The sequence below is a fragment of the Stylophora pistillata genome, chromosome 5 (genome assembly GCF_964205215.1).
Source record: "Stylophora pistillata chromosome 5, jaStyPist1.2, whole genome shotgun sequence".
Classification (NCBI taxonomy): domain Eukaryota; kingdom Metazoa; phylum Cnidaria; class Anthozoa; order Scleractinia; family Pocilloporidae; genus Stylophora; species Stylophora pistillata.
In genome coordinates, this window is record NC_142523.1 from 36,844,025 (window position 1) to 36,870,504 (window position 26,480).

At 37.9% G+C, this 26,480-nt stretch overlaps 1 protein-coding gene and 1 pseudogene across 9 annotated transcripts in view; one reads left to right on the forward strand and one right to left on the reverse strand.

Annotated features, from left to right (window-relative positions):
* Positions 1-10,250, reverse strand: part of LOC148731769 (uncharacterized) — a 40,498-nt pseudogene extending 30,248 nt beyond the window's left edge. Inside the window, exons 1-6 of the transcript XR_016001994.1 lie at positions 10,165-10,250; positions 10,039-10,045; positions 9,548-9,721; positions 8,517-8,824; positions 5,609-5,769; positions 5,077-5,195 (exon numbers count right to left, since the gene is read on the reverse strand). The product of XR_016001994.1 is annotated as an uncharacterized LOC148731769 (transcript). The remainder of the gene's footprint in view (positions 1-5,076; positions 5,196-5,608; positions 5,770-8,516; positions 8,825-9,547; positions 9,722-10,038; positions 10,046-10,164) is intronic.
* Positions 10,251-13,444: 3,194 nt separating this feature from the next.
* LOC148731773 (FYVE, RhoGEF and PH domain-containing protein 4-like) lies at positions 13,445-24,585 on the forward strand. Of its 8 annotated transcripts, none has more exons than XM_088762025.1 (8): positions 13,445-13,701; positions 15,933-15,963; positions 16,915-17,067; positions 18,246-20,049; positions 20,653-20,719; positions 22,695-23,497; positions 23,892-23,951; positions 24,515-24,585. In XM_088762025.1, exons 1-4 carry the CDS (start codon positions 13,566-13,568, stop codon positions 18,445-18,447), a joined length of 522 nt encoding a protein of 173 aa, XP_088618151.1. In that variant the 5' UTR covers positions 13,445-13,565; the 3' UTR covers positions 18,448-20,049; positions 20,653-20,719; positions 22,695-23,497; positions 23,892-23,951; positions 24,515-24,585. The 8 variants fall into 8 exon arrangements, with proteins under 8 accessions (XP_088618151.1, XP_088618152.1, XP_088618154.1 ...); XM_088762026.1 differs by having other exon boundaries at positions 22,695-23,162; positions 24,515-24,584; XM_088762028.1 differs by lacking the exons at positions 23,892-23,951; positions 24,515-24,585 and having other exon boundaries at positions 18,246-18,302; positions 18,876-18,977; positions 19,999-20,049; positions 22,695-23,702.
* Positions 24,586-26,480: the final 1,895 nt, after the last annotated feature.

Here is a 26,480-nt window from a genome sequence, read left to right on the forward strand (position 1 = left end):
ATCTACTGTAAATAACTATGATCTTCACATGTAAATGTTTTGACTTTTAAATTTTTTAGTGTCCCCCATTAGCTTATAGCTAAAAACATAGACAGTCAAATAAAGTTTTCATTCATTCATTCATTCATTCATTCGTGAGGTAGTTGACAAAACGTAAAGAAACCCAAACCTAGGCTTCTTTATATTTCAAAGAAAATTATCTTTTCGTCATGAATTAGAGATGCCTCACCGTAGAAGATTGCAGTTACAATAGATGCTGAGCCTTTAACAACCGATGTATTCCTAAACTCAAGAAATACTTCACCTGCATTTTGACGGTAAGCCATTAATAGCATTTCTTTTTGGTAAGATATTGATAAAGTTTCTCTCATCTTTCCAAAATTGACTTTAAGCTTCCTTAAGCTTTTGGCGTAATAACATTTTCCTTTTTATTTATTCTTTAGGACGTATACAAGTGCGGCTGCGCAGATGGACTAGAACGTAAGGAGACAGCCTACATCACGCTTCCTATCACAGGAACGAGGCTCTCTCTGAGGCAGTGTATGGATGCTTAAAGAATGGCGTTTAGCTATAGTTATAAAAGCGAAAACAAAGATTGAAAAACTCCAGATGCAGTTTTTAAAATAAATGTGTTAAACCTTAAAACAAAACGTGAGTGTTTTCTTTCAAATGTTGGCGTGAACTGCGGTTAAAATTAAAGAGCAAGTGGTGCAATTTACATTTCTGGCAGAAACGCAAAATCGACTTTATCATTTTGTCGTCTTTGGTTATTTAATATCAAACCCAAAACAGGCAAGGCTAATTTTATTCATTGAAATGGCAACCTCAATTCTCTTTTAATCTTGGCTTTTGGTAGAAAAATCTGTTGGATGCCTTGTTTTCTCCCTATCACAGATCAAAATAATTTCTAAAAGGGATTATACGCAGTTTGATAATTGCTCTACACTAATGTGACAGCTGCTTAGCTACTCAAGTCCATCCATGATCATGCACATTTTGATATATGGGGAGAAGGAGTGATTTTAACTTGCATAAATATTAAAATTCCTTGCTGCAAAATCCTTAATACTACGTAGTACCGTTTCGTTTTCAAAGGATGGCCTTACATATCATTAATACTAATGTTACCTGAACATCAACGTTTGAAATTGTTTAGCAAACAAATAATATTTTCAAAGCAAATTGTTCCACAGCATCTGTGACAACTTGCCAAAGATTTGACGAAATTGCGAATGGGTTATGTCAACAAGACGGTAATGTTTCTCAGTAATTCTTCAACAAATTGGATTATAAACAGTAACAACAAGAAAAGAAATTATTTATTTTTCGCAAAGTATATCTAGAGTCGGTTTCCTTGAAGGTAAAACCTGATTTTTCCCAGCTGATTGAAGTGCATCCCTCTTTTTTTAATATCTCGTTTGTAGAATAGTTTAAACTGAGCTCATAAAATTATTCTTTTTCTTCCCTAAAAAAAATCTGCAATACTAACAAATGCAAACATCCCTCCCTCTCGCATTTTATAATGGTACAACTCAGTTACGAATAATAATAGTAAAAATAATTTTACTACTTATAGCGCACAAACTGACAATATGATCAAATGCGCGAATAGTCAAAAATTAAAACTAGCTTAGATTTGAAAAATCACAGAACTTTAGAAAAAGTCAGCAAAATGCATGCGACTTGGAAATAAGAAGTAATACACAAAACGGAATGATCTCAAAAATGATGATTTTTTAATGACAAAAGAAACCTTGTGGATTGTATAACATTCAATTCTATCACTTACTGTTTAAAAGAGCAAAATACTGAAATAGAGGGTAAAATGTTATATCTTCATTTGTCAATATTTCAATACTGCAGGATTAACGTCGATATGGATATTTGACATCTTTATTCAAATTTGTTCGTGTGATTATCACTTCCCAGGCCTGTGAAAATCCCAAGAGGCTCGAGGCTTGTAACAATGAGGTGAGTGTACAGATAGGGAAAATTATTTTATTCCTAAAATAGAATGATTAAAAAAAAACGGAGCAACCTTAAATTTTTCCCTTACACCTGAAAAAAAAAATAAAATAAAATAAAAAAAAAAAAAAAGGATTGTAATCAGGGTGAAATAGGTTATGCGTCACATTGCTCTGTAATTGGTCTAAAACACTCACGCCATCTCCTCAACCAGTCAAAAGTAAAATTGAAATTTGGTCATCTGTGTTTTCCCGCGCTTCAGACCGCTAACAAGAATTTAATATGAATTCTCATTGGGATTTTTCCCGTGTCGCGATTGGCCGCCGTGGTTTTTATTACGAATCGGTCTCGCGACACTCACTCTTATGCGCTTTCATTGGTTTATTTTCTCTTTCACAGGGTTTTGATTGCAACTGCCAACCCGGTCTATCGTGCAGGTTAACCAAACAAATGATCGTGGATGGCAAAACTATTCCCGTCAAGTAATGCATGGGCGACAATGAGGAGATTGATGTGGAGAAAATCAACGTGGACCCAGAGGAGCAGATCGGTGCAGCCAACACAGCTTACAGAGTCAAGCGTTTCCTGGGAATTCTTACCGGAACTAATGCGCAGCCAAGGGAGGGGGTTGTCTTACTTTGCTGAGAACGAAATGAAGGAGATTTCTAGAAACGGGTGTCAAGGACAAATCGAAGTTTACCTCTCGAACGAACTAAACAGCCCATCAACAGATCCTTAGGTAAAGGAATCCGCATGCAGTTCAGTTCGAAAAGCAGTTTTATTAGTAACTATTTCTTTTTCTTTTTTATAAACCAGGTGTCAATATGAGGTTGACTCCGCCGCAAATTTCTGCTGTCCGATTCTGGCCCAGTGGTCTATTCCGAAAATCCCAGAAGACGGCGCCTGCAACTTCAAAGTACTAGATAGAAGGCCAAGGGTTTAACTTATAAGTAATATTTTTAACTTCCTTCATCGTTAGTCATTCTTGGGTATTTCCAATCTTTTTCTCAGGATTTGCATGGATGTGGCTGTATGGATGGATTGGTATGTCAGGAGACCACAGATATCACAATTTTCCCTCCCTTTAAGTTTCCTCTTGAGCAGTGTGTTAAGATGTAAGCAAGGATATTTACCTAACACAGGAAATGTAGCACCGTAGACATAAAGTGCTGTAGCAGCTCGAGCAAGTGAAAGAAAACTAAATCGGTACTTTGCTGTGCTTCTCTCTACTTCACGTCTCTCACACCTAAGCTGACTTGTCCTAAGATTTCCCGAAGGAAGCCTGGGCATACCTGCCCTTCCGTCGTACTTCGTTACGTACAACTGATTTATCCCCAACTCTCTCGCACTTTTTGAGGAAACCATTGTTTTCATGCCATTGTAAGAATATTTGTCTCCATTTTTACCTTTCCTTGAAATGTTCATTCCTTCTTGCGGCTAAAATTTATAATTCTTTTTTTTCCTTTATGCGCCAATATTTAATTTTCAATCACCTTGCGAGCCATCCTTTCATTACGCAGAAAGCCTTTCGCTTTCTTGGGTGGGTATTTCAATTCACCGTTCTGAAGAATTTCTGAACCGAGGAAAAGTTATTTGACTTCATACATACTTTGGGGTTTTGTCCATTGTTTAATTAGTATGTTCATACACTAATTACATCTCAATGTATATTCGGTAGAGCTTCAATTACCTGTTTTGACCTTTAGTAATCTAAATAATAAATCTTTCTAGTTCCATTTGTACGGAACATACTTAAACCGTTACCTAAGTTTGGTGACTTCTGGCTAAAGCGAGTTTGTGTGAGTTTCCGTGTGTGTATTTATACAGGTGTTAAATCAAACAACAACAAACATATGAAACATATGTGTGAACTGCGGTTATGAGACGTATATGAGAACGATCCTTCGCAGTAAAGCACTATTTGAGCAATAGTGAAAATCAGACCTGAAAAAAAAAAAAAATTTCAGGCCTGTACGGGATTCGAACCACTGACCTCTGCGATACTAGTGCAGCGCTCTACCAATTGAGCTAACAAGCCAACTGGGAGCAGGCCATCAAATTAATTCGATATAAACCCGTCGATGATAAATCAAACAAGGATCGTTCTCATATACGTCTCATAACCGCAGTTCACACATATGTTTCATATGTTTGTTGTTGTTTGATTTATCATCGACGGGTTTATATCGAATTAATTTGATGGCCTGCTCCCAGTTGGCTTGTTAGCTCAATTGGTAGAGCGCTGCACTAGTATCGCAGAGGTCAGTGGTTCGAATCCCGTACAGGCCTGAAATTTTTTTCAGGTCTGATTTTCACTATTGCTCAAATAGTGCTTTACTGCGAAGGATCGTTCTCATATACGTTATACAGGTGTGTTACTTATAACACTAACATGACGCTAAAGCTAGCGCAGGTAGTATTCTCCTTGTTTCTAGTAGTTCTAAGTTTAACTTAAAATGTAAATGACAATTTAGGGCTTCTATTGCGCAAATTAACGTATGAATATTATCAAATTCGCATTCTATAATAATCCAAGTGCCTAGAAACAAAAAAAAGTAAGCTAAACCGTTTTGAAATTTTATAAATTTCTGCTTGGATCTAATAAGATCTAATTTTGAAAAGATTCTAAAATTAAATTATAACTGTTGAGGAAATAACTTGGTTAAAATTTCTAATAATATATATTTGGATCTATGTAAAAACTAGTTTAAAAAGCGGTGTAAATGATACCGTAAAAATAAAAATAAAAAAGTTGTTGCTAAATATTGTCACAGTTAGGAAGGAGCGGGTTTTCATTCTTCATTCAGTCAGACCAAGTAGAGGCAAGCACCTGAAAAAAAAGGGGTTCACCAATTTTGTTTGATAATGAAAAACAAAAATGCTAATGATATAACGTTACCTTCCGCTGTCTTTCCGCCAACTGAGAGTACAAAGCAGGTTCACCAATATGAGGGCCGATTAGTATAGGTAATCGCATGGAGCCGAGTAAAATTAAGGATTAATATCACGCGTGTTTTCGGAAGTTGCTGAAATTGCCCGCGTCGCGCAGCGACTCGAGCAATTTCTGCTACTTCCGAAAACACGCGTAATTTTCTATGATGTTTTACTTACTTCTCAATCTTCTCATCTAGCCACTTCTTATGTAGCCAAGACTCTGGAAGTTTACTGGCACCCAGTCTGCAGCTTAACAGCGCTCCGGCTACTGCGCCATTTGTGTCAGCGTCCCCGGCCTGAGAAGAAATGTAGGTTCGCAAGTTAGTGCGTGCGAAAAAAGAAATTTCAGAACATTGTTGAAACAGATGTGGCTTAAAACTTGACCTTTGAAATTTTCTTTAATCGCAAAATTTTTCCAACAACCTCATAAAGCAAACTGACTTCTAATGGTGCACCGATAGTCCTACATAATGGGCCTTGCCTGCAGATTTAAAATTCTTGTAATATGAGTAGCGCATCAAAATTGTGGAAGATTTTGTTCCCAGAGAAACGAATTTTGCAAAGGTAAGACGATGCTTCATATTCATATTCCCTCGGCAATTCAGACAAAGACTCCGTAGAAACTACAATTCAATTGGACTCTTCAAAATGATGGTTTATACAAGAAAAATTCAAAACGATAATGTGTTTTGCCAAATATCAGACTTACCTCATATGCCACTGCTTCTATAGCGGCACGAAAATCATTTTGCCTCAACGACCAAATTCCAGCGCCTAAACATTTGTACGTGTAACCTATTTTGTCGTGTTGGCCAAGCTGTAGATCTCTTCCAATGACTTAGCAAACATGTGTTCCTCCAAACCCTTTTTCTAAAAGCAATTCACGAGATAAGGTTCTCACTTTGGTTTAAAATAACTGACAGGCCACATACAGATGCTCTATGGAACCGCTCGTTATTTATCGCTTTGGGGGAGGGGGGAGGGGTAAGGATTTTGGTTGTTTTACGAGAAGATTTACCAGATCTCTCTATAACGCTCTGTGATATTTCCATGGTACCGGCTGATTGGCAGTTAATTGGAGGTCAATTTTCTCTAATCCCCTTTAAATTCTATTGGCGACGAGAGATCCCCCTCCGTTCCCTCTAACCCCCCCCCCCCCCAAGAATCCTTTATCCACCATTTCAACTGGCGATAAATAACGACAGGTCCCTGAAGCAGTCAAAAACCTACTGGTAATTTTACTTGTAAATCAACAGAAAACTGAAGTACCTTAGAATTATTTCATACACGCTTAAGAGAGGACTGCCTAAGTCTATGCTTATGTGCACACTTCAGGGGACTCGTATCTCTTAACCTGAGAACCAGGCTCTAAGCCGACTATCTCAATAGAGTCTTTCCATGTTGAGCCTTTGAGTAGGTGGTAGGAGAAATTGCACACCCTGGTAGCTTGAGGGCCAAATAAAGCAAATCGTGTTGACAAAGGGCTAACGCTCCAAACGTCATCTTTACAATTTTTAAGCTGGCCAATTTACATTATCAACTTAGTTGATCCAAGCAAATTATCTTTTTATACCTTCTACGGATACAGCACCACAGTTTTCTTATAAACTTACCCCATTTAAATTATAGAAACTTCCCGTTAGTTATTTCTTCAATGGTTAGCACAGTCACGTTGGTCACCAGCTTTCACGAGGCTTCTTTGCGTGCTCAATAACACCATCTTCGGAGACCCACGGGCTGTGGGTCGATTTCAAGTTAGGGCATGAAGAGCCCCTGGGGACATTGTCTTACAAGACTAGTTCCAAACGGTCGCAGTCGTTCTGCCATCTGATTGGTGCCAGAAAATCTTTGTGTTTTTCTGCCCAATCAGAGTGAAGTGTGCCTTGGAGTCCTTTCGTGTGTTGTAACACGGAAAAATACTAATAGCTCAGTTGCTCGCTATGTTTGTTTAAGCCGTGTGACAGAGATTTGCTTGAGGTGAAAAGTTTCAGTCTCAGTACACAATGTAAGAGAAATCGATCAGATTGTCCGCGAAAATCTTACCGCAAATTATACTGAATACTTTCGCAGGTATCACTAGAGAACGTGTTTTAAAGTTTGCGAGGTTTGTATACAACACGATGGTTGCAGTCATTGATATGTCGCTTTAAACGTTAAACGAGATTTCAGCTTTGCATAATTTGCTGTGACTGAAACTTTGCCAATCCCGTGAAGTTATTTCGTCGCACGGTCCACGCAGGTATGTCGAGCAACTGGTACTCGCGTAACTTTCTGTGAGTGCCAAAATCTAATCTCATCTTCACTTGAAAAAAAAGAAAAGCAAAGCGTGGAAACTTTGCTTATTAGATGTGGGTAGATGACCCTGTGCTATTAAGCTGACATTTGCAATAAAACAAACCCGCCCTTTCCATCCATTATTTCTTGGTCTTTGGTTTTGTTTTTCCCAATGAAAGCAGCATCGGATCGATTCCCAATTATCAAAGGTATTTAACTTGGTCTTCAACAATCGACAGAAGAGGTGAAATGACAATGACCAAGGGATTAGAAGAGAATCCGTGGCCTCCCTAGCTCGAAATGAATAAAGGCTGATAGTTTCGGAAGAAACTGTTTGGGGCTGCGTTGGTGGGAGTAACGAAATAATTTGGATATATCAACAAAGTTGAAGTGGTAACTTGGCCATCGTAACGATTACAAAAGCTGACGTTTCGAGCGTTTGCCCTTCGTCGAAGGGCTAACGCTCGAAACGTCAGCTTTTGAAATCGTTACGGTAGCCAATTACCACTTCAACTTTGTTGATATCTCCAAATCTTTCCAAACCCCTTCGGTAACTGCCAGAAAAAACCTCTCCTTCCCACGATGTTCTCGTTAAGTCATTGTTCAGATTTTAATTAGCTAACCGGATACACAGCTAAGCTTTCTCTAAGCGCTTGCTGGAGGTCATCCACGAACGTAAGCCGTATTGTGAACGACTTAACTACAAAGCGAAGATTAGATTTTGGCGCGCACAGAAAGCAGAAAGCTACGTAGGCGAAAGCGCTAGTTGCTCGACACAGCTGCGTGGCCCGTGCGACGAAATAACTTCACGGGATTGGCAAAGTTTCAGTCACAGCAAATTATGCAAAAAGTCTAGAAAGATTTAAGCTCAAATCTCGTTTAACGTTTAAAGCGACATATCAATGACTGCCACCATCGTGTTGTATACAAACCTCGCAAACTTTAAAACACGTTCTCTAGTGATACCTGCGAAAGTATTCAGTATAATTTCCGGTAAGATTTTCGCGGACAATCTGATCAATTTCTCTTACGTTGTGTGCTGAGACTGAAACTTTTCACCTCAAGCAATTCTCCATCACACGGCCCAAACAAACATAGCGAGCAGCTGAGCTATTAATATTTGTCCGTGTTACAACACACGGAAGGACTCCAAAGTACACTTCACTCTGATTGGGCAGAAAAACACAAAGATTTTTTGGCACCAATCAGATGGCAGAACGACTGCGACCGTTTGGAACTAGTTTTGTAAGACAATGTCCCCAGAGGCTCTTCATGCCCTAACTTGAAATCGACCCACATCCCCTAGGTCTCCGAGGGTGCAATAACACATGAACGAACATTACCTGCTCGACAGTTTCAAGTGTGGCACAGGCATAACCAAAAGCCTCCTTTATCAATGCCGCAGCATCATAGCTTCCAGACTCCTCCACAAAATGCTTTCCTTGCAACATGATTGCAATGGTTGTTGTCACGGTAACACAAGACGCGTTGCATCTTGGGTCTGCATGGGTGACTTTACATGCTGCCTTTGTGTTCTCTATCACTGCATCCGTATGTCGCCAAAGTTATGAACTCCTAGAATTGAAGTGTGCATGACTCCTCCGTTTGGAGCTACAAAGCGACCTCAAGATTCCCAGACGTACTCGGCTGCCTGAGAACAAAGATTAAGCAGTAAGTTAACCTAACAAGCTGAATTATTCACGCACTTTGATCGGTTGTTACTCAGGATCTATTGGGAGACAAATGCATGATTACCCCTCAGAGTGATTAGCATCTAATTTCTCCTTGGAACATCAGCCCAAAATCATACATTAAAGTTATGAGAATGAAGGAAATGATCACCAATTGAAGCTCTTGCTATGTGTCTGCACAGTAATAGATAACGGCAGTCATCAAAATGGGGTAAGAATATCAGTGATAACTGGACTTTCTGATCCCAGAAATGTGAAGGATGATCCAATATCAAATTCTCCAAACTAACACTATAAGAATTGTATGGCAGACAGTAATGAGAATTACTAAACATGATCTTAGGGGTAAAAGTGTTCATTATGCCACCTGGTTAGCTCAAGTGCTGGACTGCTGTGCAGGAGGGAGGTTGAGGGTTTGAGCCCCAGACCAGGGGAGTAGGGAATGTAGTTGCCACTGTTGTGGTCTGGCCTGTTTATTGAAATTGGGGGCATATATTAAAATAAGTCTTCACAAAAAATTGTAAACTGCTGCAAGCAGTCTGTTAAGTCCACCAGGAAACATTCTGATGTGCATTTGATGATATCCCAATGTTAATTTGCACAATATAAATATTAAATTGTTATTAATCATATTTACTTGAGCAGGCCAGGGCAAATTACTGACTGCCCTCATTTCTCTGTACCTTGTGTGGATCAGTAAGAAAGTCAGGATGATGCAGAACACCATAATTATGCGGTCCCGCCAATTCCCATTCCACCACTATGACCTAGCTCTGGAAAACCTTTTCTGCTCCAAAATCTAATTTTTTTTTGGCAAAATCAACAGGAACCAACTGCAAGAAATCAAACAGCCAACACTCCAAATCAGTATTAAAAACAGATCACATATTATTTTTATCTACAATGGTGGTTTACCTCAAGTCAATCTAGAGCCCTTACTGTCTTAAAGTCTTTACTTGTGCCAGGGGGCTCTTTGCAGTAGAGCTCAAGGATGAGCCATTGAAAAAGTGATGGAGACTAGAAAATCAAAATCATTTGATCTGAGTCATCTGTCCAGTCTCCAGTGTCTCATCTCCACCAGTGAGCATCCTTGAACTTCATATCATATTCCAAACGTATCCTATCTTGACTTGCATTGAAAATTTCTTTACTTTCTTTATAAAGTGTGTCTTACTGTAAATCTGTAAGAATCATACAATAATATAGGCTTATTACTGAGTAATGGAGTCTAAGGAGGTGAAGGTTCACAATTATAACCTCTCATACTTTGGGAGCTTGAGGAAGAAGCAATCAAAGATACTTTGAAACCAAGTCTGTCAACACTAGTTTGAAAGCAGAAAGCAAATAAGAAATTATCGTAGGGCACCAGGTTATTGTGAACACCATGTTGTTTTGTTGGATTATGCCCACACTGAGAATTGTTATGCTAATTTCTTGGATTGTTTGGGTCAGGTTTTTGTGTATGACCCGTGTATAAGCTAAGGGTGATTTTTTGAGCTGATATTTTTGGTCATAAAAGGTCGATTTATACACAGGTAAATACAGTATTCAGTTAAAATGTCTTAAGTTTGCACAAGCCTTTGAGCATTTCCACAGGAAAAATGGGAAGGGGCTGCTTTGTAACACAAATTTCTTCCACAGTTTTTCTATAGTGTAATTGTTTACTTCTTCATCAGAGATTTATTTTAATCAATGTAAAATGAAGTAAAAGTTGCTGCCTTAAGGCTGAAAGGACTACCCAATAGTTTGATTAACAAATTCTCATCATGAGTATCATGGGAATGTTTTAGAAAACAGTATGGAGAATATGCATACTGATGTTTAACATATGAGGCATGACTAATGCAAGCAAAAGGGACCTTACAAGGTTAACCTTGGGTTTGATAGTCTTTTGATAATCTTTGATAGTGTTCAGAAGTTGAAGGATTTTCAGAAATTTGGGTAATGAGATTGACTAGATCATTACTACAAGAAAACACAATTAAAAGTGATTTTTTAAAAAGTTAAACAGCCTGATAACCACCCTCTGAGGTAAGCTTACTGTAAGAAAAAAACAATTTAACCAACAAGCTTAGACGTAAAAACTGCGAAATGCCCAAGATAAACACAGAATGTTATAAGAACACATTTGTAAATAGATTAATTTTTAAATAGAACCTTTTATGATATTTTATGCCAGATATAATGTAACTAGTTTTTCACATTTTTAATCTTTTTACTCTATTACAATTTAGGTGAAGTTTTAATCCTTTCATCCTAGATACGTATTTTTATCTAACGAGCAATGAGGGCATTTACTATTATCATTATTATTATTATATTATTATTATTAATGAAGGTTAGAAAAATTGCATGCATTTGACTCTGGAAATTTGGCAGGCATAAATATGATATGATGTATATTATTTGCTATGTGGCAGTTCACCCCTTAAAAATCCTATCGCATCCCCAGAACAATCTCCATAACTGCTGTCTTTGATAAGATCCATCAAGTCCTTCTTGTTCAAGGAAGATTCAATATTGAAAGAAGCAGGTGGGACTAGTACTTAATCGTGTTCTTCTGTTGAAGATTGGCCTCCCTGTGACTGACAGTCACATCAGAGGATTCCTTTTGTTTGCATTTTGTTTGCTGATATCACTGACTGTAGATTCTTGTTCAATTGGGTTGTTGGCAGAAATGGGCTGTTACAGAGATTGAAGTGATAATTTTAAAAATCACAAAAAAAAAAAAACAAAAGTAGAATACAGTTAGCCTATTGCTTCAGTTGATGACAAACAAAACCCCTGTCACCAACTGTAAAGAAATGTCCTTCACTAGGGGAATGGGGAGAAGGGTCTGCATTGGCATTTAAAATACCAGTTGGACCAGGTTGTTCAAAACACAATTAACCTACACTGGAGTTAGAATAAAATTTTAATTTACTTAAGTAGCTTTGCAAAGGAATTTTTCATTTGCATTTTTTCAGTCAGTTTTGAGAAATTTAAAACCAAGGTTAACCTATGTTAGATCAATATTAACCCCCTTTTGAACCCCCCTTACAAAATGGATTTTGGAATTCCTAGGATTATCCACAGATTACTAAGTATTTATTTCTAGGAATTCCTAGGAATAAGAGGTGAGTTTTTATGGTAAATTCTGAATGGAAATTCCCAACTGCAACCACTCTGGTTCTAAAAATCTAGAAATACCCAGAAATTCCAAGTTCATAGCCAACAGGACTTGGATTTCTAAGCAATTCCTATGAATTTCAACTCAGAGCACCAATCACTTCCCTGAAAGGCTATAAAATGAAAAACTTGCCACAAATTCCTAGGAATTTCTAAGAATGTTCAAGAATTACTGGGAATTTAAGGAAAACTTTGAGATAACTAAATATAAAATGAATACATGCATTAACTTCCAACTAAAAATTCAATTAGTTAAATGAAATTTATTTACATGTTTAACTCAGGTTTAGATGTAAAATAATTTTATATTCTATGGTATATTAACATCAATGTGTAGTAATATTACAGTGAAATTTGATTTATTTTTCTTTTCTTGAAAACTTCATAAACACTATCCTTGATTACAGCTATTTATTTAAAATAGTCCTAATCAATCATTCAATTTGGTTTGACACAAATTGTGAATAGAATATGTTGATTCCTTTCTATGAAATACATTAACCTGAATTATGTTTATTTCAATAAATACTATCAGTCACAAAATGATACAAATGGTATTTACCCTTTCCTGTGAGAGTCAGGCTTTGACTCAATTTTTTGTGGTTGTAATTTCTTTGGATAAAACACTTGTGCGTTAGCATTCAAATGTAAGCTGCCAAGCAGCATTTTCATGTATACTGTTTGTTTTTGTTGATTAGAACTGCAAATTGAAATTCAAAGATTTCTACTCAATTTTGACCCAACACTCTTGGGAGTGAAGCTAGGGCTTAATAACAGTTAAATAATTGATTTTTTCATCAGAATCGTGTTGTAACTGTAACAACAAGTTGTAATAAAGTTATCCTAAACTGCAGGCTTAGCAGCTGTGTCTTTTTTTGCTGGGGTCGCAGCTTGTCAAACGTGACTAAAATAATCCTGAAACCTTTACCTTACGGATAGATTTGATTCATTTTTAAGCGTAAGCTTAAGAAACTGTCGCATGCAACTGACCGATTCGATTCTCAGTTTTGATCCCGTACTGAATATCGCAATTTATACTCACCACCAACTTTCAAAATCGTAGCTTTATAAATGGCCGCTCGACCCTTATTACTTGTTTGTACTACTATGTAGTCGATATGTGAACTGTTGTCCCTTCTTTAAACTCCACGGCGCCAACAACTTGCTTTTCATCTAAAATACTCACGCTGTTCTCGTCTTCCCATCGAACGACGGTAAAAACCCATCTTTTTTAGGGATGTTGTTTTAAGCTAATCAGTCAAGAAGAGAAATAACAACGTAAATGCAGTCCACAGATGAAAACTACATTCAAAGATGAGCGCTAATTGAAATTTTCTTTGTTTCTGCTCGGGCATGATCACGTGCGTATGTTGGGAATTGTCATTGGTTAGTTAAGATAGTCCGCTGGCTTGCCCGATTGCAGTCTCAAGAGAAGCGTGCAAGATAGCAAGATTATAGAACATCCTGCCTTCTCTGAACGTTGCTCTGCTTTTTGGTCGATGGATACCCTTGGATCCTCGTTCTGACGTTGATATGAATAATGATGTGAACTCACTTTATGTAGAAATAATCGACAAGAATCGAGCGTTCTACAAATGCACGATTTGGGGCAAAAAGTTTTCGAGGAAGCAAAGACTGAAAACCCCCTTGAAACGTGTACACAGCAAAGGTGAGGAATGACACAAGCCAGTCACAATTCTAAATGTGATTACAAACGTGTCGAATTTACCTTGTTTAAAAAAAGACTTAGACAAAAAATCCAAATTTTGAGAACAAAGACTACTAGTCTCTGCGGAGTTCTATTTGTTATCGCTATTGTTTTCATGACAATGACAATGACAATAACTTTATTTATACTTGAATTTAAGATAGCAAATACATGCTAATATATCCAAGTTAAATGATCTAAATTTAAAATATTTAAAATTAACCTAATTACTATCTAAATACTATCTATATATAAAATACAAAATATAATTTGAAAGCAAAGGATATTAAAATATAATTTCTAAACAAGATGACAACTAAGTAAAATTTATTCTACAGGTCGAATTTCAATTTAGAAATTTCGGATTTAAATTGACTTAATTCATGTAGCAGTCTTATGTTATTGGGAAGAGAGTTCCATAGCTTACTACCCTGATAGGCCAATGAGTGGAGGCCATAGCTAGTGGTATTAACCCTGGGTACCATAAGAATATTATCCCCCCTCAGATTAATCTTGCAGTTGCATAAAGTAAATAACCTAGAAATATATTCTGGAACCAACCCATGCAAAGCTTTAAATACCAATGTTAAAATATTATGAATTCTTCTGTTAAATAAAGTGGGATGCTTAATATGCAATAATAATTCCTCATACGAGCTTTTATCATCATTGTAAATAAAGCACAATGCACATTCACTAAGTTCTTTCAATTTGTTGGAATTACCTTTTCTGCAATGATGCCATACAATAGAGCAATAATTTAAATGAGGCAAAAGATAAGCATGATATAATTTAACCTTGGCATGGATGTTAATTAATTTCTTATGTCTTTGTAAAACTTGAATTTGCTTGCTAACTTTCCGTGCTATGTTACCTATATGCATGTTCATTAAACTTTAAGTCATGATCAAGGTTACACCCAGTAGCTTAACACCCCCCACAAAACTGATCTCCTGTCTCCCAATGGAAAAACAGGGTATAGTTGTGTCATTGCTCTTACCCACCCACATGGTAGCACATTTATCAGGATTCATCACAAGGCCATTAGAGCAAAACCAAGAATGAGCAGTGACAAGATCAGTTTGTAGGTGTCCATGTAGTAGGGAAACATCGTTATTAATATCAAAGATCTGATTATCATCGGCAAATGAACTTATTTTGGACTGAAGACTAGATAACAGTAAATCATCTTGGTAAATATTAAAAAGAAGGGGACCTAATACAGACCCTTGAGGAATTCCTCTAAGAAGAGGACTCCAATCTGAAAATTGATCGCCTAATTTTTCTCTCTGTAAGTGATCAGTTAAGTAATTACCTATAAATGCACAACTTTTGGATGATATACCATAGGCAGCAAGTTTGGCTAAAATTAAACCATGTGGCAAGCTATCAAAGGACAGATCATTGAACAAAGACTGAATGCATAATTAATGTATGGGGTTATTAATGTACTACTCTTGCCAGCAAATTTTGTTTTTTGCTCATTTAATGTGTTCCTCCGTCCCCGGGACCAAAGCGTCTGTGATTTGCCATATTCAATTTCAGTGAAAAGGTACAGAACATTTTGAAAAAGGATTAAAAAAAATGTGGATTGATCATACAAAGATCGCTCTGGAGAAAAAAAGTATTTGGAAATAAAAAATTCGGAGACATGCTTTTGTTGTTTAAATCTTAATAATATACATGAAAAAATTTCTCAGTTCTGATTGGGTAAGATGAATGCAGTTTTCAGTTAATTCAGTGCAGAAGAGAGTTATATCAGTGCAGAATTGGGTTAATTCAGTGCAAAGAAAGAAACAAACCAGACATTCTGATTGGTCAGAACGTTTGGTCAATATCCATGTCAAGGTCAATGTCAAGGCCAATTTTACTTTTTAATTAGAAAAATCTACTTGTCCTTTGAACCAGGCCTTAAGAAATGGTATGAACCTCCAAAACTGATTTCCAGCTTCTTTGATTTATGGAATTTAAGAGTCTCTTTTGCATGACTTTCCAGTGACCATTTATTGATTTGGGTCCCCAATTGAAAACAGAAAAAAGTTGAGCTCAGAGCCCTACCAGCACAAATGATCGTCTCAGATCTTGAGAAACTTTTACTGAAATGATTTGCTTTATTTATTTATTTTTTTTGTTTTGTTTTGTTTTGTTTTTTTTTAAACTAATTCTTTTTAATTCATTTATTTTATTTACAGCTATGTCAGAAGACTGCACCTTCTTGATCAGGTAAGGCGTACAAAATGAAGTCAATGCTTGTTAGACAGAGACTGTGCAATTTCCCTAAGGAAGGAAAAACAAAAGCAGGGAAGAGAAACACTCCTATTGCATTTATTGTAATAAAATTTAGCAAGAAAATTTTGAAAGGGGGCTGACCAGATACAAGGTTTCTCACTAAAATCTTATCTTATATATTTGTTACATCTTTCAAATACAATAAACAGTCAATGTTGTGTCAGTGCAGTCATTTTGGTGGTTATGTATGGAACACTTTTTGATGAAAATTTATTCTGCAATTGTGGATCTGGCTTTAATCATTACTTTTAACATTTTAAGAAATATTAGTTAGCAGTATTTTATCAACTATTGTTAACAGGGCACAATTGTAATGTTCATTTCTTTTGTTTACTGGAAACAATTTTCAATGTACGTAACTTTGATTGGAGCAATTGTAAATTTGTCATTCAGTGAACTCCTTTCCTACAGAGAGGGAGAAAAAGTTTTCTGTGAAAATATCAAACAATGGCTGTGGGGAAGACTTTGATCTTATTGGCTTCCTTTAAAATCCCAGGCCAGGGTTAGTGTGAAATTGGATTTCAGATTTGATTGCTTTGAAAGAAAACTCAGTACGATTCTATTTGTCTACAATTTGATGATTGAGTACCATGATAACTACTAAAAACATATTCATTACCCCTGGTGCTCACCCGGGTTTTGGTTATTTAAAAAGGGTTCTGTATACACCACTTTCATAAATGGCTGCCGGATTAATATTCTTTTGCCTAAATTTAAATTAGCCCTTCTGGCCTCGCTTGAGATAATGTATTCTTTTGAATTTTGTACTGGAAAACGAGGCCAGAAGGGCTAATTTAAATTTAAACAAATGAATATTAATCTGGTAGCCATTTATGAAAGTGGTCTATATTTGACATTTATTTATTTGTTTCATGTCATGTATAGGTCTTTTACCAGCAAATTAATAACCAGTGCTGTGCAACAGGGCTTTTACCTCTGTTGGGAAGTTCTTAATGACATTTTCTCCAACATTCAAGCTATTCACCAACTGCACAGAGATTTCTTGTTGCCTAAGTTGGAGGCGAGGATGAAAGAATGGTATAATTATGTTTATGTTTTGGTTACTAGATATATTCAATCAAAGTTAAGAAATTAATACATATCTAATGAATATTTAATGAAGCCAAAGACAGTAAGCCTTCATCCAGTTTCATTTTTGGAATTGAATTATATAGTGCTTCTTTCTCATCAATAGAAAGAGTGCTCCCAACTTCAAGGCTGCCATGAGTTGGTCAGCCTTGGTAGATTGACCACAGTAAAGGGTTTCTGACATGTTGAGTGTTAACCCTTGGTCATAGAGAAGGGCTCTGAGAAGAATATTTCAAGTGTCTCTTCAGCTCTTCCTTTAGACGAGCTGATGCTCAAAATGTTAGCTTCAGAATCTCTTTATGGTGGCCAATCTACATTATCAACTGAGCTGATAAAACCAATTTGTCTTGTTATACCTCCCCATGGACCCAGCACCACAGTTTCTCTAGAAAGGTAGAAAGGTAAAAGCCTGTTTATGAGCCAAGTGGCCCATCCAGCCAGCACTTAAATCCAGTTTCTGTAGCATAAAGCGACTAGGAGTATTTCAACTCCTCCCTGGATGGAATGCTAGTCTAACCCTAACCCCAGTGTTAAATTCGCCAGTACTCATTTATTCTCCAAGAACACAACATAAAAGTTCCCTTCCAGGGCTCGAACCCAGACCACTTGATCTGGGGTCAAGTGCACTAACCATGAGGCCATCGCACCTCCAGTTTCTCTCAGGCTAGAAACTTACCCGCTTTATTCATCAGTCGGTTCATCATTCAGCCAGACATTCAATGGTCATTTAGACAGTAAGTCAGGCCACTGCGTCTCCAGTTTCTCTTAGGTTAGAAACTTACCCACTTTATTCATCAGTCAGTTCCTCATTCAGCCAGACATTCAATGGTCATTTAGACAGTCAGTCAGTCAGTTAATCCATCAATCATTTGGTCAGTCAGTGACTTCGTCAGTCAGTCAGTCACTCAGTCTGTCAGTCTGAGTCAGTAAGTCCCTCAGTCAGTCAGTCAGTCAGTCAGTCACTCAGTCATTCAATCGGTCAGTCATTTAATCAATTATTTAATCAATCAATTAGTCAGTCAGTCAATCAGTTCTCAACATGTATTTGATGAATTTGCTTGATTCTCTGGCCTGTAGGTTTTCATTCATTTATTGACTTAGAATAATTATTTATTTACTTTTATCAGGGGCACCAACAACCAAATTGGGAATATTCTAAAAGGGCTGGCTCCATTTCTAAAAAGGCAAGTGTTTTTCAAATTATTTCGCATACACATTGTTAATTTCGTTTTTGCACATTCTTACATCAAGTTATTTCTCAGAGGGATTCACAATCCAGAAGTGAACCCAGGGCTCGGCACTAACATTAGCCCACTAGCCACAGACTAATAGAAATTCAGTTTTGGCGTGTAGTTTTTGGTTTCCAACTAGCCAGTTTGGCTAGTAAACAAACCGATATGATAGTAACATCTGAGCTGTCGCTAGTCACTTGGCTAGTAAATTGAAAAGTTAGTGTCGAGCCCTGAAGAAGCTCTTGATTGTTTGACAAATTCTCCTTGTCAGCATCTAAGGAAATGTATAGAGAACAGTATGGAGAATATCCATACTGATGTTTGAGTGTAGATCATGGCTTTGAGTCCTGTTGTTGCCTCGAATTGTAGTGAATTCTTTTACAGGCTAAAAAAGAAAATTGGATAATTTCAATTCGTATACATTGTTTTTTACAACTGTCAATTTAAACTATCATTTGATTCCATTTTCCCAAGCCTTATTAATTCCAATTATAATGTTGTTTTTGTCATTTTCTGCTTCTTTAGATGTATACACTGTATGTTGGAAACTTCGCCAATTCAACAGAAACTTTAGCATCTTGGATAAAGAAGTCACCAAATATGGTGACTCTTTTTGAGGAAATCCAAGTACGTCACACAATTAGAGAAATTTTCAATTGAGCGTCCAAAGTGACCCGAGACTGCTTTGGTTTTGCTTCATTTTGCTTTGTGATTGGTCCAGAAAACTCGCGCCGCTTTCTCAGCCAATCAGGCTCAAAACTAAAACCAATCACGACCTGATCGCTGGCGTTTTCCCGCGCTTTAGGAAGTTTTCTTGTTTTTTACATCGAGTTCTCGTCGGTTTTCGTTTTATAACACGTTTGCAAAAATAACATGCTTTGCCATTATGTCTCGCAAAAGTTATCCACAACAACCAAGTCAAGTGGAGCAATTAATGTCGTTTTTAGGTGCCATGAGATTATCAGAAGTTAATTTTGTATCTTCTTACTGGAAGTAAAACTTCTCCTCACGTTTTTGATGAATTATCCAGAAGCCAGACTACCCTCTCGACCAATCAGATGCAACACTGAAACCAACCGAGGCTCGGTTACCCGATTATCCCCCGCTTTATGTAGGTTGCAATTTTTTACTGCTTTGAAAATTCCTTTCGATGTGATGGGCCGTTTTCATCTCTGTTGTTTGAAATGCGCCTTTCCTGCGTAGCTGGCGGTTTTGTGCGCGGTTTGAAACATTGAGAGGTAAAGCCGCGAGTGGGAATAACTGTTTCCATCTGAAACCTCCCGTAGACATATCGACATAACTGTTCGCTAACGTGCGTGAATGCATTTTCGCCATTGACTGATTACCACTGTATATAAGCGGCTAAATTTCGGCAAGAGTGCAAGAATCAAACCTGGTCAGGTGCAAAAGATATTTTGTACCACTGGTGATGGACGGTCTGTGGCGAAAGTTTCAATCTTTACCTCTTTGCTTACGTCTCAACCTGTGTAACAAAAATTCATGGTATTTTAGTATAGTGTTGCCATGGTTTCATGTGTGCGCCCGCAAAAATAAAAACGTTTTTGAGATCCGTATGTTAAGTCTCACATGAAAAGGGAATTGTCTGTCCCTCTACTTTGGTAATATTTTTACTCATTGCTTTGTTCAGACTATGTCGCAAAGCTACCACAGGACTCTCCTGACTTGAAGAACACTTCAGGTATGCTGACCCTTTTTTTCGTGTTTCGTAACACCCACATCCTCTCACGACGGAAAGATGTAAGGCTAATTCCCCCTTTGCTTCATCCTTTATACCGGGGTACCCACAGCCCACCCTCCCCCTCCCTACGGGGATCAGAAGGAGGAGGTTTCACAGGTGGCCCAAGCCAAAGCTCAGTAAATCTGTCTGTACTATATTGTTGTTACACAGCAATAACAAATATAAGGATTTTATCGGGAATATGATGGTAATAAAAAAACAAAAATTATCCAAGATTTAGGTTAAAAACAATAGCGGACCTCGGTTCCTTTAGCCCTGATATTTCTACCGTTGCAAAGTGAAAACGTGTGTAATCGTATATCGAGGCTGGGCTTCCTGTGCCAACATGCATAACGTGACAAGTTTCAGAGAAGTATCGGTGACTGACGTATTAGCCTGTATCTTGATGTGGTGGGATTCATTACAGAAATATCCCTCTTTTTTCCCTAATTCCTTACATCTTTCCCATACGGTTCAACCAACCAAATTTTATCTCTTTCTGTCTCCCCTCTTTTTTTGAGGTGCTGTCAAAATCAATTTTTTTTTGTTTTGTTTTTATTTTAGGTGCTTTAAAAATCATCTCTGCTTCAGCACAGCATGCCAGTGAGCCAGTGACAGCATGAAGAAAACGGTAAGTCTTAAAGTTAAATCTGGAATTTGTTCTGAGGCACAGAACTGTTGCTTGTAATTTTTTTGTGCCAACCTTTTCTTCCTCGTGTCGATTAGGTGGCAATCTTTCCTTGCCTTTCTTTTACCGAATTAAATTGTAACTTAGGCCTTGTTTACAAGCAGGTAGGGTAACCCTAGTGCTAGGGTTACCCTGGCAGGAGGGTTACCCTAACGCTCCCACATTTCTTCTTTTTTTCATCGACGTGTTTACAAGGCAGCTAGGGTTACCCTAGCACTAGAGTAACCCAAGCTGCCTTGTAAACACGAATATTCATGTTGGTAAGTAAAGGATGTGTCCATGCTCATAAAACTAATGAAGAGAATTCTCTGTATCTGCGATGCCCTCTGTCTAATGTCAGACATTATCCAGCGCTCGACACAGTAGCCCACTAGCCACAGACCAGTAGAAATTCAGTTTTGGCTTGTGGTTTTCAATTTCCACCAGCCAGTTTGGCTAGTAAACAAACTGAAATTGTCGTAACATCTAAAAACATGTAAGATGTCACTAGCCACTTGGCTAGTGAGTTGAAAAGTTAGTGTCGAGCGCTGATTGTCGCTCTCTCGGATGAGAACTTAGAACTATATTTCCCGTCTCCTCCTTTACCTGACACTATTAAACAGCTTGAAAACCCTGTCTATTTTAAAAGAAAGATAAATTCTATCAAGACCTATGTCAGGGACATCACCATTCAAAAGGAATGCCCTACAAATATAAAAGGAACCCTGAATTTACATATTTTTAAAATTATCTGGTTTCTCTTTTAGTTTGTATTGTATATTATTTGTAGCTTTATGACAATTGTATTGTAAATTTCTGTTTTCCCTTATTTAGACTTAGTAGTGGTAGGTCCATGTCAGCTGTACAGTTGCGTATTTTTTAAAACTTACTTGTTAAATAAATATATGTATATGTTTGGAGAGCACGCAGTTCAGAGTTCTAGTTCGGGACTAGCTCCTTAAACTTGTTATATTTGGAACGCCTTTGTAGATAGATAGCTTAGATAGATAAATAGCTTTATAGGGGAGTAAAATCATTGCAGTCCCCGGGCCGGCTGAAATGCGACTTACTTAACAATGGGAATAAATTATCTCTTACTCTAAGACTAGGTTTACACTAGAGGAGAGTTTTCCGGATTCTTAAATGTTTCCGGATTCATCAATTTTGGAGTATTCGGATTCGTAGGCGTTTACACTGAAAGGATATTCGGATTCCTTACCGTTTACACACAACGACAACTCCAGGAACATTCGAAATGGAATGGTTACCAAGCCCAGTGTTGTTTCGTCGTTCGATCGACAAAGTGAAAATGCCTCCCCCAAAAATGGCTAGAGTAGATCCAGATGCCACTGAAGCAAATTTGAGTTGGACAGATGCCAAGCAGTCTACGTCGTCGGCGACTAAGTGTGGCTGACGTTAAACTTCCTTACAATCATAATTTGCGTTTCTTCAGAAATACTGCGGTACACATGATAAAATTTATCGCCTGAACCTGCAACAAGATTAGGCAACCGGAGACCGCCAGCAATGTTAGCACCAGATCCATTTTGGTTTCACCGCAAACTCAAAAGATTGCAGGTGGAAATAATATCCGGATTCGAGAAAAAAAGCGGTTACACGACAAAACTTTCCGGATTCAAAGTTATCGGATTCAAAGTTCCTACTTTAAATTCCGGATTCAAAATCTCCGGAGACACGACCAAACCGGGAAGTTTTTATCTCGGATTCGTCCACTTTCGTGTAAACGGCAGAATGAATCCGGTACTAAAACGTTTGGAATTCATCACGAATCCGGAACAATTTCCTCCAGTGTAAACCTATTCTAAGATAACTACAATAAAAGCCGCAAAGTGTAATGTTCGCCTTCAAACGTTTCGCCCCTTTCTACTCTAAAAAGGGTAGTAGAAGCTAAATTTGGACCATGTTCTTTGTTTTGCAGTTCAACGACATTCTCCTTTGCTGTGCAAAGTTTCCTGGCACAAACAACTACAAAGTGAAAGTAGAAATGGACTTGTACGGAATGGAAGTACACGACGTGGACGAGGAACTGGAAATAGAGAATTGCTTTCGTATAGTAAGCAAACAAAGAGTCATGGATTTCACCGCAGCGTCCGCCGAGGAGAAAGAAGCTTGGGTGAATAAACTTAAGGAGACCGTGGACGAACTGACAACGAAAAGAGTGAGTTATCGAAGAGGGACCAAGCTTGAAGTCATGGAAGAGGGAGACCTGGGAAAGAAAGCGCCAGCCTGGGTACGAGACGAAGCAGTGAGCACGTGCATGCTTTGAGACGTCCTGTTTACGAAGTTTCGTCGGAGACATCATTTTCGCGCCTTTGGACGGGTGGTGTGCGGACATTGTTCTGGCTTCAAAGCACCGCTGGAGTACGAGAATGGGAAACTGGAGAAGGTTAGCGAAATTTCTCACAGTGTTCTTGTGAAGGGCTCCAGCGAGGAAGCAGTTAAGGAAGTGGAAGGGATGGGTCAGAGTGTGTTGAAAATCGGCCAGGAATCAAAGATCTGGCACAGTGGATACTTGAATTTCAAGGCCAAAGGAGATAAAAGCTGGCAGAAGATATGGTTTGTGCTTCCGAGTGACTTTGTGTTGTTGCGGTACAAGGCCAAGAATGTAAAGGCATTATTAGTATCAGTATCATATTGATCACTTCCGAGTCAGTATTAGTACTTACATTGTGGCAATACTAGTAACAACAGTTTTCCAGTATTGGCTGGCAACATCTTGAGGTACTTTTAACTTTATCGAAGACTGACAGGAAGTGTTTCTTAATCAATGATTGCATTACTACAGCTAGACGTAAAATAGAGAGAAATTTACCAAGACAAGTTAAACCTATTTTAAATTGTAAATTCGTTGAATTTTTTTAGGTTGGAAACTGGAAACTATTTCGCTAAGTAGGCTGAGAAAAAAAAAAAGAAAAGAAAAAGAAAACGCGATAGCGCTTGTTGCGAGTGCAACAATCAAACTTATTTCTGCGATCGCTCGAGTTTGTTTTTCATGCGTGCGCCAAGATTGTTTAAGCTGCCTCCAGCGGTCCCTGCGATTCTCGTGCTGTTATAAGTGTTGTGCTTTTAGTCTTTGGTGGAGTTCATTGAAAGTATTTGTGTCTCTTTGATGCAGGACACAAAAGCAGAGTTTAACCTCCCCCTCCCTGGTCACAATGCAGACAAACCATCTCTGGTAAGTTCTGTTGACAGCACCGTGTAATTCCTGTGAAATGAACCCCTGCATGAAAATCTCCTTTCTTGAAAGCGCGTCAACCGCGTTTTCCCGCGCTTCAGGCCCTTGGCCTATTGTTTCTTTGAGTTCTGATTGGCTCCTCGTGATTTCTTCCTTTATTCTGATTGGCCATTCTGATCACTTGACTACTGATTTTACGACGTACAATCGATTAGTTAAGTGCTTTGGATTCTCTGCGATGACTCATCACATTACGACATTTTTACTACAAGTCTTTAGCGAAGCATAAAATGTATGTAAATCGTGTAAACAGTACAGTGTTTCTCTTTCTGAACTACAAACTTGGCACGGTTTCTAATAAGATTTTAACTTTTGTATGCCTACTTTTATGGTAAATTGATATTCTTGCAAAGCCTCTCAGTAGATGGCAAAGTTTGTTTTGTTGCAGCAAGTAATGCCTCTGTGTTCTAAGCACGCGCTGTTTTACGATGTCGCATTAAAATTATTTTACACGCATCATTGCAAAATGATTTTTATGTATCTTGTTACATTTTCCATTCTAGGCAGACGGGGTGGACGGCCGAAAAAATGTGTTTAAAGCACATCACAAAAACCTACGGGTGTACTTTTTCCAGGCCGAAAATGGAGAGAGCATGCAAAGGTAATAACAACTGACGAAATTTCAAATTCTCCTTGGTAATCAGTATACGTTTCTAGTCAGAATTTGTCAATGAATCAGAGATCGCTATGATGTGATATTTCTACTTATGTTTTAGTCTCCGCGCTAGAATTCAAATCGCGAGGTCTGGGTTCTAACTCCCAAAATCTGATGGTTAATTCTCTCCTCCACCTGCTACACATTTCCTTGTAATTTAGTTATGGGAATTTGTTGACGGGTCAAGATGATAATTCTACCTGATAAGTTTGAGAATGCTCATTACCTGTTTGCTGGATAATGTATGGGTATTATAGGTAGAAGATCGTTGTGAATCGACTCCGGGGAATTTAAGTATTAACTTCCTCTGTCCACCCCAATGAAGACCAGCACATTGTCAAAAGACCTGGCGAAATGGCGGGAAGGGAGGGAGTTGGGACGGAAGGGGATGGAAAGGGGATAACTTTTGATAGACTAGAACCCCGTGGAGAGGTGGGTGGGGGTGCGGTAGTCATTGCGACTTGTTACCCTCTGATACAGAAACTGGTGTGATCTCCAGCGGTGTGGTTTAGTATAACTACACTGAAGAGCGCATTGAAGAATGATTTCTCATACCATGGCAGGGGGTAGATAGAGAAAACTGTTCCAGGAGAAGACTGCTGACAATCAGGGCTGAATTTTGTCAGATTCTCCGCACCTTAATCCAAAGAAATAAGCGGAAAACTGTAAGGAGAGTTTTTATTTCTTATCAGGTGGATGGAACTTTTGGCTCGTGCAATGAAAGCTGAGGAAATTGACGAAAAAAGTCCGGAAAATCAGGAAAGCAGTGAGACTATAGAGGTCACGGTTATTTGAGCCTTGTGATATTAATAGCTTCAAAATATTTGAGGAATTGAAAAAAATACGTTCTCCTGAAGAGGTTGCAATTTTCAATAAATTGATTCACGTTCAGAATTTTCTTCAAAATTACGAGACAGAGACATACGAGACATAATGAAGTCAAAGAATATTATGGGATACTTTCAACAGCTGGTAGGGTAATAAAAGGCAAGATTGATTTGCCAAATATGGTTAGGTTTTTCTTGATCCCTACGAAGCATTTTGTTTACGTCTAACTCTCACAATGTGTCTCCGAATAATATCACTGATAATATAATACTAAAAATCAAAGACACGGTGTTAGTTTCATTAACATTCACGTGTGTGTAATTGAATAAATACCGGTACATAAATCTAGGCCGCTTATTTTGTGAAATAGAGAAACTGAAATACTACTTACTAACCGAGCTCGATGTCCGTACTGTAAGTTATAGACCGAGCTTTTTTCGAGTGGAGAAAACGAGCGAAAAAGGCATAACATATAATACGAACCTGGAAAACGAGATTACTAAGATATATCTGTATTCAAAAAACACAGGGAAAAACAGCCCGTTAAATTGAACAATCATAGCACACTTACTAAATCAGAGATCCGGTAACTAGCTGAAGTTTTTCATGCGTCGAAAGATGCGGAGATCTGTTCATGAGCTATTGTAAAGAATTGGAGTTGTTGAGGCACTACAAGAAAATTTAACTAAGAAAAGTGTCTCAAGTTAAGATTAGAGATATTTTTTCCTATATATTTTTGTAATATGGAATTTTGTTTATGCGAAGGAAATAAAATGCATAGTCACTCAGGCTTATATGTCTGTAGTACCGGTTGGAGGGACGATAAATCTAATATTTATCTCTATTTTGAAAAATTCAAAATCAATTATCATTCCCACGACGAATTTTCGGAGTTTCACTCCCCAAATTTCATTTTTTTTCCCTTGGAAGCTATCATCAAGTCACAATAAGGCCATTCTTTAAATTGCAGCTTCAATTTCGAACAC

Coding starts and splice junctions, on each gene's coding strand:
- LOC148731773 (XM_088762025.1), top strand. CDS start 13,566: ATGAATAATGATGTGAACTCACTTTATGTAGAAATAATCGACAAGAAT. Junction 15,964..16,914: donor GACTGCACCTTCTTGATCAG/GTAAGGCGTACA, acceptor TGTCATGTATAG/GTCTTTTACCAGCAAATTAA. Junction 17,068..18,245: donor GAGGCGAGGATGAAAGAATG/GTATAATTATGT, acceptor TACTTTTATCAG/GGGCACCAACAACCAAATTG.